Source organism: Ruditapes philippinarum, unplaced genomic scaffold (assembly GCF_026571515.1).
Source record: "Ruditapes philippinarum isolate M1 unplaced genomic scaffold, ASM2657151v2 ctg5077_1_1_1_1, whole genome shotgun sequence".
NCBI classification, from domain to species: domain Eukaryota; kingdom Metazoa; phylum Mollusca; class Bivalvia; order Venerida; family Veneridae; genus Ruditapes; species Ruditapes philippinarum.
Genome location: NW_026862603.1, coordinates 45,855 through 62,009, shown reverse-complemented (window position 1 = coordinate 62,009; position 16,155 = coordinate 45,855). Strand labels below are relative to the sequence as shown.

The window sequence follows — 16,155 nt, the reverse complement described above, 5'->3', positions numbered from 1 at the left end:
TATTTTTATCCAAATTACTGTTTGATTTAACATTTTGTATTGAAACTTTGTTAAAAAGGGTAGTTGAGTTTGCGAAAATTCCGGATTTGCAAACTTATTCCGGAGGCTGTTTTTGACAACTTTCAACAAAGAATGCATGTAAGTAGTATAGGCGTTTCTTGGGCGCCAAACACTGCGAATATGAGCCCACCATCTCGCATATGAGTCACTCCCGATGGCCATAGTTGGCGGCGGCTGCCATCTTGGACTTAACGAATGACATCATATCTCCTACGGAGCTGACACTTAGAGCTTGAGGTCAAGGAGACGGGGAAAAAGCGTACCAGTAATTTTATTTACAATCGATCATAAGCGTTCAATAAAACGTCCAAAAACGTTTCGTTTGATACTAAACTTTGTTACCAACACTGTAAGGAAGATATGTTCTACACGAATGATTTTTGTTTCCTTGGATTTCACAAATGTCCACTGATCTCCTTAGTTAACCATAAGCTATTTCATCAGCCCCATGACGCATCGTTTTATAAATAGAATGACATCATTATTTTATTTATAATCTCCCGAAGTATACCCGAGCTAGAGTTTTTTGCTCCCCGACGACAAGTATTATATTTGAATTTCATAATAAATCCAATTTATTTAACGATTGATGCAAAAATAACTATTTAAATCGTTTTATTCCATTATTATTGTTTATAGACGAAACCTTAAAAAAGACCCTTTATTGCGCAGCGGCCATATTAATTGTATGGCTAGTCCTGACGTGTTAAGACACGTCTACGCTTTGATAAACATGTTTGTAAGGTATGTATACTTTTTCACCATCACTACAACGACCACTTTCACCACCACCACCACCTCCACCACCACCACCACCACCTAACAGCCACCACCTCCACCACCACCACCACCACTACCTCCACCACCACCTCCACATCCATCTCCACATCCACCACCTTCACCACCACCACCACAACTACCACTTTTACCACCACTTCCTCCACCACCACCACCACCATCTCACCACCACCTCCACATCCACCACCGTCACCAACACCACCTCCACCACCACCTCACCACTTTAACCACCACTACCAACACCACCAAATTCACCACCACCACCACCTCCACCACCACCTCCACACTACCACCACCACCACCACCACCACCTTTATCACCAACACGACCATCAACAACAACAACATAGTAAATGCGTAAGAAAAGTTTTGTAAAATGCGTAAGAATACGACACTCACTGCATCTGTAAAATGGGCGACAAAAAGTGTTTAGATTGTCAAAGGGTTTTCTCTAAAAAAAAAGACGCAATGCTAAGGCATTTAAGGCACGTGCATACTTCTGGTAGCAAAGAAACGAGTTACGTAGAGTCTCTGGACGATTCAAGAAATATGACGTTTCAACATCCGTTTTTTTATGGTTGTATCCGGGACGAGCGGTAGCGGAAAGACTGAATGGACCAGAAAACTACTTTTGTCCGATCTAGTACGTCCGGCGGCTGAGAGAATTATATGGTGTTACGGACAATGGCAGCCTTTGTACGACACACTTCAGCGAACTATACCCCGGATCGAATTTGTACAAGGTATTCCCAACTACTTAAACGATTCCCAATATATTATATTAACTCCGACAAAAGGAATCTATTGGTTTTTGACTAAGTACGGACCTTACGAATTTTTTTACTCCTTCGGAAATAGCCCGGAAAGCTATGGCGTTGAATTTGAAAATATACTTAACAAAAAATATCTCCGGAATACCGGAAAACTACAACAGTTTTCGTCTAACGTTTGCAGTCTATACTACGCGTATTACGTCATAAAACGATATCAGGGCAAAACATTAAAGCGTTTTTTTTTAATTCGATATCCACCAAAGGAAGCGCAATGATCGCTTAATAGTGTCTACAATGAGGAAAAAAGACGCGATGTTACAAAACAAGTGATTATTATTGAACCTAAAACAATATTTTTTTATAAAATAGAAATAAAATTTGACATATATGTCGTCTTTTGTTTTTTTATTCATGTGGTCCCTGTTCTTAAGTTTTTATCTCTTACTTAACACATTAAAACAATACACCCAAAATATATTAATGGAATGAGATAACTGTAGCAAACGCTTCTTCTATTTCGTCAATTGCGAGCAAGTCTTGTGAGGTATACTTATCCCCGAAATCATCTAAATCCATACTGATATTTTAAAATTCTAAAGTTACAATGTTACTCGTTAAGCTTTTAAAATCGGAATGATCAAAATAATCTAAATGCGTTGTTATATACTCTCCACAGAGCCGATGCGTTCCTACTTTTAGAAAAGACGTCATGTTTAAACAATTTCATTGGTTCCAGATTACTTGATTTTAAATCTAAGACTTAATTTTATATATCAATTTGTAAATGAAATATCAATATTTCGGTTATTCGTAACTTGTTTCAAAGGTGATATTTTATAGAAAATTTATAATAATGATATACAGTGGAGCCTTGCTAATCCGAACCCTTCTAATCCGGAATCCTTTCTTATCCGAACGAAGTGTCCGGTCCCGATTTTATTCGTTCTATTTTCAATAGTAAAAAACCTTTCGGATCCGGAACCTGTCTACTCCGAATTCCGGACGTTTTTTCTATTTTTGTTCTTATTTTACTCTAAAATTTACCTCTCGGATCCGAACAGATTTTGCCAAATGTCACACCTTCATTCAAAATAACAAATAATCGCACATATTACAGGACAAACATACACCAAACTGATAGGTGTTATTTCGCTTGATTAATGGGTGAAACGTATGATCTGCGAAGGTGTGAAAATTACACTTAGCTTGCCTTGATATCTTCTATAATTGCTTAATTGATTGTTTTTCGTCAGCTTCTATAAATATTTTGATATAATGCAATAGAAATATCTTTTAATCCTTTGTATAGGATGTAATGATACGTGATTTAGTAATGAAAATTAATGAAAACAGTCAGTGAATTCGGATAGTCGCTGAATCAACAACACATCTTTTTAACAATCGGATACGAGTAAACAACAATTGACAAATGCTGGTACGAATATCAAATCATGTCTTGGCCTCCTGTTTAACATCGTAGATTAACTTACCCTTGAGGACATACTATTTTTGCTTATTGATTTATTTTTTTATTTCTTTATTTTTGTATTCACTGCATGTACATGTATTAAAATGAACGATAAGAGACTGCAAAAATTAAATATCTAAATTGCAATTTCAAATGCATTCCCGTTTTCTTTCCTCAAACTATATTGCAAATAACATGAAAAAAAACATGTTAAAAAACCTTCTAATTCGGAAACCTTTTTAGTCCGGAAACCTTTCTAATCCGAACTTTTCTTCTGGTCCGGACGAGTTCGGATTAGACAGGTTCCACTGTAGCTGGTTTTAAACATTCTAATCACGCTCTTTTTTCATCATTTTAGGCTATGATAAATTTCTAAGCATGGGTTAATCAGCATTTTTTCCGTGTGCAATGCGAGTTACTATTCTCCATATAAAGTATTTGTTAATATAAAATTTTACAAATACTGAATAATTATAATTATTGATAAAGTATATATATGTCACAAATAAACTACAATTATAATCATTCAAATTAGTAAACATTTATTTAGCTTTTATCCATAAAGCTACGCCGCTCTAAATTTTTGAAAAAGAAAACAAACTGTAAATTATTAACCATATTGTTTTCATAAAAAAGATACTGTGTAAAATTATGTACGTTCTCATGTATTATATTCACTATATTAGAAAATCCTACTCTTGTACGCACAAATGTTCTTGTCATGAGTAAATAAAGATATCTGTCTGTCATGAACGAATTACTTTCCAGATTTGTTAAGGAGCACAACTGAAATAGAATATCGGTGCATGGTCAATTTGTATTGGTCATAAAAATAATTAGCTACTCGCAAATCGATCTTTCTCTAAATTGATGCGCGTGTGAAACGTTTATTTCAAATCTCCTATGGTTCAGTAATTACGATAATGTTTGTGAATGATGTCTAAAAATAATGACGCTTTTGTGTTCATAAAAATATGACCATTAAGTTTCTTTTGACAGAAATCGTTTATCGGAGGCGTGTGCCAATGACACTTGACCACCGAGTCATTATTAATTTTTAAACATTAACAAACCATAAAGTTTGTTTCAATATTATTCCAAAACGCGTTAAATCCTTACCACGTTGTATTAATAAGATGATAACGTGATTACACATCTCTACAAAGTAAAAAATTTAAAATACATATCAGTTCATATTATTTAATATTCGAATAAAATCATTAATTGATAAACTAGTAAAAGGGATATAACTTCGAATAAAATCGTTAATTATTAAAAGGGATATAACTGTACACAATTATATCCGTAACATTTAGCACGTTACCTCCTTCCCTATAATAAGAAGTAAAAGTTTAAAAATTTGTTTCGACTTAATAAACGACTTAATAAACGTGTGCAGTAATGAAAACTGGGCATTTGCACAACGGCTTGTCAATTTCTCAATATAATTTTACTGATGTCAATTTACAAAAGTCGCCTTACAGTTTTTCTGTTTATATATCATGAACTAATATAATTTATATGTTATATATTAGTATTAGTAATAAGCTATTTGTCGACATTTTTTAAGTATTAAACAAATAATAAAACAACATTTGGAGTATAAAATACATAATTATTAACAATATTAGTTATTATTCGAAATGTTGTACAATCATTGCCTGATATAATTGCCCTGGACATAAAAACGTATATCCGTTTAAAGAATATATTTCAAAGATTCATAAATAAAATATACGCTTTTAAGAGTGTTTGATAAAAAGCATTCTTTCAACCATGGGTACAAGAAATCGTTACTATGGGATGCATGACCAGGCCATAAAAAGATCAATAATGTCGTTAAAAAGACAGTCGAATAATTTCTGGTATCGGTTCATACTTCGTTCATATTTTTAAAAGATAATCTTAAACCAAAAATTTTGACGCGACAAAATACATTGTTTATAACTGAAACATTGACAGATTTTCTAAACACTACACAGAGAGAAAATGATTCCATACCTCCTATTGTGAAATTATCACGATGATGTTTGAGGAAAAAAACTAATGGTGTCTTTATTTTGCACTAAATTTGTAATAAGGGTTCAGTCATAGTTTTAATGGTGTCATTAAGTTACAGGATGGTAAGATCCCTAATGCGTTGACAGATACAAATTAATTAAATCATTGGAAAAGCGTGTGTCGATGATAAATGGCCGCTGGGGTATTATTATCGGTAATTAAACAATTTATTTACTTATACCGCTTAATTAGTTTCATCATTCAAGCAAATGGGGGTTGATGAAATGTCTCGACTATTAAGATATCGGCGATTCGCGAGTTTCATTTCATTTATGAGTTGGACATTGAGGTATAAACATCAGGTAAGCACCAAGGGCGTAAAATATACATCTAATTTTCTTTTATTTCGCATTAAGTTTTAAATTGAATAGCTAATTGACTAAAGTCACCGTAAGCTATTCTGGTCAGTTTGTATAGGCGGACGTAAAATTAATCGGGTATTTGACATTTTAACCATAATCATGTTTGATGCACTTATGGCCAAATTAATAGATTATTAAATAGATTCATAATTAATATTTCTCTAGTAAATCGAACCAACTTCTGAAAATAGTGTGTGGAGGGTTATGATTCATTTGATTTGTACGTTTCATTCAATATCTGGTCTTTCGTTAAGGAACCCCTGGAATGCGATGTTAAATAAAGCTAGATCTAGCGTGTGTCTTTCCAATTAAAAAGTAATGTTACTACGTGACCAAACATTTTACTGAGTCAAATATGCAATTAGCGAAATTTAATTTTGGACAGATTTATTAAGAGACATGTAACGGGTTCTAACTTAACATTTAACAGTTTGGCGCCCGTTTTTAATTAATCAATGACTAAGTTAACCGACGCTTTAAATCGCATTAATTGAGATAACACATGTCAAATTAATAACGGTCCGTTGTAGCTATGCAGGTTAACTAAGGACAGTACAATTTCGATTGACCGCGCGAAGTAAATAAACCGTTTTTTCTGTACATTCGGTTTAATTTGACGTTACATAAATTTGACAAACTGTATGTATTTACCAGTATGCTGTTTAAAGAAATAATAAATTACATTGTTGGACATCAATATTGTTTATGTTTTCTTGTAACAAAGAATCGACGTACCTTAAGGTGTATGTAGCAGTAAAATATAGCCATATAATTAATATGCAATAAAGGGTCTTTTGATAACGCATCATCGATAAAAAAAATAATTTCGGTTTTTCTGTTCGCTTTTTAATGCAATTGGATTTGAATAGTTATCTTTGCATCAATCGTTAAATAAATTGGATTTATTATAACATTTAACTATAATACTTGTCGTCGAGGAGCTGACCCCAATGTTTAGCTCGGGTATACTTCGGGGATAATAATAAATAAAATAATGATGTCATTCCAATTATAAAACGATGCGTCTTGGGGCTAATAAAATAGCTTATGGTGAACTAAAATAGATCAGTGGCTTGGGTGAAATCCGAGGACATAAACTATTTAGAACAAAAATCATTTGTGTATAACATATCTTCCATACGAACTTTGGTAACATAGTTGGGTATCAAACGAAATGTTTTTGGACGTTCTATCGAACGCTTATGATCGAGCTTAAGTAAAATCACTCGTACTCATTTTATCCTCGTCTCCCTGACCTCAAGCTATGTAGGAGAAATGATGTCATTCGTTAAAATTCCAAGATGGCTGCCGCCATCAAATATGGCCGTCGGAAGTGAGTCATATCCGAGATGGTGGGCTTATATTTGCAGTGTTTGGCGCCCTAGAAACGCCTATACTACTCATGTAGTTTTGATCGTGTTTAAGTCTCTTCAGGTATACAACAGTTCCATTGGATAGTATCTTGAATAGCTGAATTCGGAAAGCCATATGCATATTCGTCCAACGATAAACCTGAAAAATACTGAAACTATATTAATAATGATAAATGAAAATATAACTATTAATAACGATACTTTGTTTCGACAAAAAAAGAAAACCACTTAATAACATCCATTCTTAGAAACTGGGAGGGCGGGAAGATGGAATAACTATAACTCTAAAGAACGTGTTTAAAGCTGTCAAATACTGGCTCGAGTAAGAAACAATAGTAAAACACCGACTATATACTTACATACTGGTACAAAAACACTTGCAATGTAATAAGATATGCATGAAACAAAATATGTTGTAGACTTATCAAAGGATAAACTTAACTATGAACTGGAATGAAATAACAATGGAAAACTTGAATAATTTTATTTACTCACTCTATATCGTGAGTGAAACAATTATGCACTTATCCCATGTTATAATCTTATTAGAAAGGAATCAAAACAACAGAATAGGATTTAGGCATTGTATTTGACAACTTTCAATCGAGCAAAACAAAGAAAGCATTTAATATATCAAAACATTTTAAACAACTGTATTCATAAATTTAAAACACGATATGATATTAAATAAAACTAAAATAAAACCTGCCCTATTAGACTTGATTCAGATTAAATTTTTAGAAACCAATTGAAACAAATAAAGAGTGAAAGTTATAAATCCAAACCAATAAAAGCAAAGCAAAACAAAATTCTTTTCAGTTTTATGTAAAATAAAACGGTGAGCAATCTCAGCATCACAAAACAAATGGGTGAGCTATCTCAGCATCACAAAAAAATCGGTCAGCTATATCAGTATCACAAAACAAATCAGGGAGCTATCTCAGCATCACAAAACAAATCGGTGAGCTATCTCAGCTTCACAAAACAAATCGGTGAGCTATCTCAGCATCACAAAACAAATTAGTGAGCTATCTCAGCATCACAGAATAAATCGGTGAGCTATCTCAGCATCTCAAAACAAAAATGGTAAGTTATCACAGCATCACAATATAAATCGGTAAGCTATCTCAGCATCACAAAACAAATTGGTGAGCTATCTCAGCATCACAAAATAAATCGGTGAGCTATCTCAGCATCACAAAACAAATCGGTGAGCTATCTCAGCATCACAAAATAAATTGGTGAGCTATCTCAGCATCACAAATCAGATCGGTGAGCTATCTCAGCATCACGACAAAATTGGTAAGCTATCTCAGCATTAAATCAACTTTGGAAATAAATGCTTATCTGTTGATGTGTGTGCTGAAGAAGATTGCAAGCATTTTGTATTTCATCCATGACGATAAGTCGTTATGAAGAAGTGGAATCAAAAGCCCTTTGTAACTTTGCAAACACAATAGGTCTTCCCATTCTCATGAAAAACGTCAAAACCTCATGACACTCATCGTATGAAGCTCAGCTGCTATAAAACAAAACACAAAAAAAAATATAAATTGATTACTTACGCTTACAAAAATTCTAACAATTTTATATTTCACGATTTAAAACTGAAAAATAAAGCCTTTGCAGCAAAATTAAATTATCTCTAAAAACATGTACACTCATTAACTGATGTAAAAATAAATATATTTTATATTAACAAACATGTAATAATTAACAGTTAAAATAATGATATCAAATGAATGATAAATATTTAAAAATAATACTTATCTTAAGATAATATAATTATGTCTGTTGTCTGAATGAAGCCTTGTCAAATCACACCAATGATTTACTCATGATAGATCTATTTATTACCCCTCACTTTTTTCGTAATGTTAATTTCCCATAGGCCTCTGGGAGTTATTCTTACTGTTAATGCAAGTGTACCACGTAACTAAGAATTTTGTACTGTTCCATAGGTAACAGTATTTTTAACAGTATAAAATCTGGTCACGTGGTCTTTTTTCTAAATAAAATCAAATGAAATGGCCGCGATTTTTCTCACGATTTATCTTATTTTCGACGATAGGGCAAAACCAAAGTAACTATGACTCTCATTAAATTTAGTTCTTTGCACCCTAGAGTTCTTTTCGCGTATCAAATATCTTTTTGGTGAATAGTCAAAAAGTAAACATCCGTTTTCAACGGAAGTAATAATTATTGTAATGTGAATAATTTTGTGTCAAACTGGAACATGCAGACGATTAAAGCATGCAACTAAGGATTATTTAACAATTTTAACCAGTGAAACGTTAAAGATAGAGTTGGTGGACGGACATCATTCTGTAGACTATCATCGTTATTTTTTAAATGCACTTTGTCAAAAACCATGCGAAAAATATTCTGGATACAGAAGGGTCAGATTTCACAGAATGGGTTAGTGTTTTGTTTTCTAAATAAAACACAGCTTATTGTATGTTTATGACTGGTAGATATCATCTCTTGCTTAAAGAATAAAAGGAAAACAGCTTCTCAAGTAGGCCTACAGAATACTTAAAACTTGCAAGGTAAGGACAGTTTAGTTATTGCTACTCTTGGTTTATTTTTGTTTCAGTTAGATTTAGTTGACAAATTCAGATCATCACACAATTTGTTCGGGGTAATAAAATAAATAACACATGGATTTGTGTGTAACAGTAAAAATATCATCCCTCGTAAAAATACTGTCACCCGAGGCGTAACAGTATTTTCCTCGGGATGATATGTTTACTGTTACCCATAAACCCATGTGTTATTTATATAATAACACTTACACAAAATATAAGATTATAAACTCGTATTTAATTCCACAATTAAATCAATCATTGAATAAATATAATCACAAGCAAATCACTTCATATTATAAAAGTTATTTAAAATGAATATATCATTCATAAAGCTACACGAAATCATTAAATGTTAAGAATTAATGACACAGACAAACGTTGTTTCAAACTGTCTTTAACATATCCATCCTTACCCGTCTCTGAACGCCAACGTCAATGTTTTTTCCACAGTATATCATTAGTACCAGAAATAGCACAAATAGTAGCTCCACTTGACCTTAGTATATGCAAACCGTATTGATGACTATCTAGTCCTATTGAAGAAAAGTTCCCATGTTCTCAGTAAGAAAGTGGAGCATTTTTAACGTTTTATTACATTCTTGTTAGACTTTACACAACACTATAGCTCTAAAAGTAAACTGATAATAACATTCTATCAAACCGGTCTCTATAATATATATATATATATATATATATATATATATATATATATATATATATATATATATATATATATATATATATATATATATATATATATATATATATATATATATATATTTGTGTGTGTGTGTGTGTGTGTGTGCGTGTGTGTGTGTGCGTGTGTGTGTGTGTGTGTGTAATAATTGCACCGGACATGAAAACTTTCCAGTTTTTGCCAAAACTACATAATTTCCTTCTCTATATAAATCTGTTTTGGCACTTTCAATATAAAATGAACAATGATCATCTTTGAAATCAATATGACAACGTTTTTAATAAAGACCTTCTGAAATTCTTAGAAAACCAGCAAAACAAATCACAATGTAACAATTATTAAATCTGACAATGAACACATTTCAGAAACAAAACATTTAATGAGTAATTTCAGCACATCAGGAGTAATATGCTTTTTTTCTGTACAGGCCTCAAAATCTTTTGTATACAGCATTCTAAACATAATTAAAGCCATCTATCTTGACAAGGATTTTCTTTAAATTGTGCAGTTTCATGCGCCCAATTTATAGCATAGAACTAGCAAAACGATTATCATAAAAATAGGCATTTTTATCGACCTTCTTTTTAGCGCGCTCTTCAGCACGACAAATTCTTTTATCATCTCCTGAGTCGGACTCTTCTTCCAGTTACTCGTACTCATTTATGGTAGACCACTCAAAATCTTAACCGTCAGCAATACGTATCAATTTATGTCTATGAGTTATAGCATTCTAAGCTTCAGCAAGAGAGTCCTTAGATTTAGACGCCTCTCTGTTGGAAACTGCCTTATCAATATTGTCAAGTAAGTCTAAAACAGTGTTATTGAACTCGAACTGTTTCCTATTCTGATAAGAATTGAATGAAATTAAAGAATCCTTTTTTTACCTTCTTTGTCACTGAAGGAACAATCCACTCAGCATCACATTTCAAATCACGTTAAAGCGAACTAAATTTGTCATCAAAATAACGCTTCAACTCAGAGACAACTTCTTCCCTTGGAACTGTTGAAAAACTTGCACGTGGTGGCGAATTTTCCCGCGACATAGTATTCTAAATAACTATAACTCTAAAGAACGTTTTAAAAGCTGTCAAATACTGCCTCGAGTGAGAAACAATAGTAAAACACCGAATATATACCTACACATTGGTACAAAAGCACATGAAATCGTGCAATGTAATAAGATATGCATGAAACAAAATATGTTGTAGACTTATCAAAGCATAAACTAAACTATGAACTGGAATGAAATAACAATGAGTAACGTGAATAATTTTATGTAACAATACTACTGTACATACATGTACTAAATTGCAACAAAACAATGAACAAAATATGCAGACCCGATTTAATCGTGTGCAATGCAGTACTGAAAAATGTTACGTCAACAAACCTAAATTCCTTCAAATTCTTAAATGTCATGTGGTTGAATATTATTTTAATCGACCAAATGACATCAATATATTAAGTTCAAAATTATATGTTTATAACACACAAACATACCTCCTTTAGGCACTTCAATATTAGGAACAATACCATACGACACAAAGTCAGTGACGGGAAGTGTTCGGCTTGACTCTTCGAATTCTAGAAATATTAAACAACCTTACACTTTTATCTTAAATGTCAAATATATGAAATGATAGAAACTCATTTTATAAAATTCGGCTTATTGGCGATGTCTGAACAAATGTAATATAAAGGAGAGATCATGAGATAATAATTTAAGCAAAGATTTCAGAAAATGACGGCTTACTTTTATTTGATTGAGTGAGTTTATGAAAGATCAAATAGCGTGCATTTCTTTTTCGGGCTAGCAACGGCGTAACAAAAATTCATTCAACTCATGTAGCAAATATTTGACAAAGATATACCTAAAGGACACGATTGTCCAATCTTATAAATGCTGTAATTTCCTGGAATCCATTGTCCTTGATCAAGTTTAGTTTCATTTCGGTATTTTACGCAAAAATACAGCTTCAAATCCTCAGTTTTGAAAGGTGGTTTGAAAAAGTCATCGTCTTCGAATAAAGAGACCGGCTCCGATTCCCTGCCATTAAGTGTAGAGGAACTGTCAGAACTGCTACTTAATACGACCATATTCACCTTCAAAAAACTCTTAAACCATCCGCGGGACTGTGACTCAGGACAGCCATACTTGGACATTGGTATTGCATATGGCCCAGGTGGCCACATACTCTGTTGGTCTCGTCTTTCTATGAACAAAAAAAAATAGAACTTTTGGTGAAAATAAGTTATACCAACACATGCGCATAAAAAGCAAAAGGCTTTAGATTTTGCAACAAAGTCGGTATTATCTTTTAATTGTTTTTGACTGGTTAAACTCCAAAACCAAAATGGATACGTCTCTCTAAATTATAGCATTTGGATTATTTTTTTCTTGTCACTATCCGCTTACAAATAAAATATGAGAAATCGTCACCAAAATGTTTCTTTCACGACCTAAACCACACGGTTAAACAACTATAGATAATATCACCTTGAAGTTCACCAAACAACGTAACACAATCTATTTTGCCTCTCTTTAAAGGAATATAGAATTAAAGGTCAAAATCAAAAATGCCGTAGACTCTGTTCTACAGTATATCCTAAGATGAAAGCTTCCGTCCAAGCAAAATTATCCGACTCAAGCATTATTCAGTATGTAAATGTTAAAAGATACAGACGCAATACAAGCGTAAAAATACAAACAACATGACATTTGGGTTCAAAGTGTCACATTGCAAGTTCTAGGGTGACCGCCGTATGAATTCATCTGCGGTTGTTTATAAATTGAAATTTTCATCCTTTTCATGATAAATCTTGAATTCTGCTTAAGCCGGTGCTAGGGACATGAATGGTAAATTGCATATTCAAGTACCGTTTATAAAACCGAGCCTGCAACATTTTAAATTTTGTTTTTTGACGTTCTTTGGGGATTCTGTTTTATTGTTTTTATTAATTCCTATTACTCTTCATATCTAAAATAAAACTGTTAAACGTACGCCCTTTAGATTGGATTAAACGAATATAGGAAAGGAGACTCTATATACGCATTAAGACAGTTCGACTTTCTTTAATCATGACACGTTTACTGGAACATATATCTAAATATATAAGTTGACAATTATTTTCAAATAACGAATCACAATCCATAGTTAAAACATAGATTGACAAAGGGAATATTATAGTAAAGTTCTAGGTGATATCTCATCTTCTTATAACATTTGTTCTCCTAACTTGGCAGATGATGAAATCAAGTTTCAATGATTTGACTTACATTTAGAAATTTACAGCATCAATGGCATAATGACATTGATAGCACATTCTCATCTCTTAAAGGAACTCCACTAAGGTTTAAAAGCCTAAAACATAACATTTTTTTACATAAATGAGCGGGGACACTTTAAACAGAAATATATTTCAAATTTAGTTAAGAAATATACGTTGAAATAAATTAAACGCTTTTCATTTTGGGTCATTTTTGTTACAATTTGAATAATTATTCTGGAAAAATGAAGTGCGCGAATGATCTAGCTGAAAGCTGGCACAAAGATTAGTGGACTAAACCTACATTAAATGGTACATTTATCTGGAAAAAATATTTTCAGTCCCATCATGTCAACATACCTCAGTGGAGTCCCTTTAAGCCTAAGTTTGTAAACTCACTATCTGCTCGACTACATTAGGAACGGATTTCAAACAAACTTGAAGCTTTAAGACATTTATTAAGCCACTGTGTGAACAAATTAATAGATAAGTTAATTCTATGTCTGTGTTACATTATTAGTTCAGATTTCCATTACTCGTTTTCTATCGAAGCCTGTGTATTACCATATAATGAGAAACATGTCTTCAAATATGATAAGCCTAAAATGTCCATATCATTAAACATACAGGCAGTCATCATGTTCAATACAATGTAATGAAGTAAGCAATATTCTTCAAATACCACCCAAGTGCACTTATACGCTTATGCACTTTATAACTATATAATCGTAGAACACTTATCATTATTGATATCATATAAAACCAAAGTATCGGTCTTCTAAAGCAGCCAAAGATTTTAAGCATATATATGTATATACCGGTACCATTATATTAGACAACCGTGCTCATAAATACAAAGACTTTAAGCTTTATTAAAAAGGTTTTTACTTTCAATAAATCGAGATTTATAAGAACGATAAAATTATATCAGAATAATATTTACATACCTTTACTGATATTTAGGTTTTCACACGTTAGTTGGTCAGGGTAATGAGAAGTGCATCTTGAATATGGAAACTCGGTCGGTTTGTACATAAATTTATGTTGACGAGATACTAAAAAGGAACAAAATTAATGAAGAATTGATATTTGCATTGTATGCTGATAATTACAAAACGTGTTTGTATTTTTTGATACATGTACATGCATTTATTTTATATTACTTGTATGCCCAGTAATTGATACAGAAAATCATATGAATACAAATTTCCTTGTAAATTGTAGACGAAAAATGGAAAGAAGCAAAACACAAAAAACAACCGAAAACACTTTGCGCATAGACATATCAACAGCAGCTTATTAAGTATTTTATTGTCAACACTTAAAGAATAAGAATCAATATTTCCGATAGAGAAACTTATGTAAAATAATACATCTCTGAAGAAGTACGGCGTCTTTTTAGAGCTGCTTCAAAACCCTTTTGTTGTGAGAATGAAATTTCTGGAATAAGTCAAACATTGTAAAAAGATTTACAAAATTTTGAGTTGTCCAACTTTATAATTTATCACATACATGCACCATTTTTTCTTTGTTATATTGTTTTAAATGACGATCTTGGGTATTTATATTTATGCACTGACCATGTTAAGTTGTCTATAACTTACGGTATTGTTCAAGTATCTGACTTGATTGTTAATTAAGTATATATAATAGAAAGAAGCGACTATGGTTCTTGAATATTCATGTTTTAAAGGAAAACACTTAAACCACATAATAAATTATATTTATATGTTTGTCTCAAAGAAATAAGTGTGACCTTCAAATATCATGCTACGTCATTGTAACCTTAATTTTATTTGCATACACCAAACAATTCAGCTGCTTCGGACAGAAATTACAGTTTTCTTTAAACAAAATCATAAACCTTGTAGGAAAAATTCGTTTTGCTGTTTATTCTAACCTACATTACTACTATAACAGACCTGAATTTAACCATCATCAGTTTATTTTTGTTTCCCTCGTTACGTTTTATGCCAAAATGAGAGCCACTGTGTGTCTTGCCAAAAACAATTTAAGTGTGAATTATACATATAATTCAATTGATTGTAATATTTGTTATGATTATATTATACGTCACTGTCTGAAGATATGTAAAACATTGAAAGCGCTAACAGAAATAAACGTATAAAACTCTAACGAACTTCATATTCTGCATTTCTCAAAACCTATGCACATTTTTCTTCCATTATTATCATTTATTTTCCAACCAAATAAATTGTATATGGTGAACTTGTTAAATGATGAATATTACTGAAGCCGGTGCTAGGTATTATGCACTTTCTAGTACCGTCAATCAAACAAAGGCCAGGAACATGTTCAATTATGCCGTTTCTTGGTTTTCTACAGGATTTGTTTCTTTATATTATTCTATTCTACTTTATTTGATGGTGACTTGGATCACCTTTCTCCAGATCTTTAATCTATAATTCATAGGAATATTTGATTTTGTTATTCAATATGAATAAATAAATAAATAAATAAATACATCGGTACACTTTGTTATATGTATGCATGTATATCCCTTTTAATGTAAGAAAAGTAATGACATTGACTGTGGTGAAATAAGTTTCTAATCAGATTTACAAAAGAAATCAAAATATTTGATGAATCGATTCGTTCTTGTCGAAATTCGACAAGTCATTGATTGTTAAGTCAAACACAAAACACAATCATCACTGCACATGTTAAAAATGACAAAATGATATTTAT

The 16,155-nt window shown here is 32.2% G+C and overlaps 1 protein-coding gene across 1 annotated transcript; it reads right to left on the bottom strand.

Moving 5' to 3' along the window:
- Nucleotides 1–884: 884 nt before the first annotated feature.
- Nucleotides 885–14,477, bottom strand: LOC132719539 (single-stranded DNA-binding protein-like; the record flags this gene model as incomplete). The annotated part of the gene is made up of 4 exons (XM_060703314.1): nt 14,394–14,477; nt 12,051–12,392; nt 11,680–11,763; nt 885–1,019 (listed from the first exon to the last, which is right to left on the bottom strand). Coding segments are annotated over exons 2-4 (541 nt in total), but the record flags the coding sequence as incomplete, so codon positions are not given.
- Between the last annotated feature and the right edge of the window lie 1,678 nt (nt 14,478–16,155).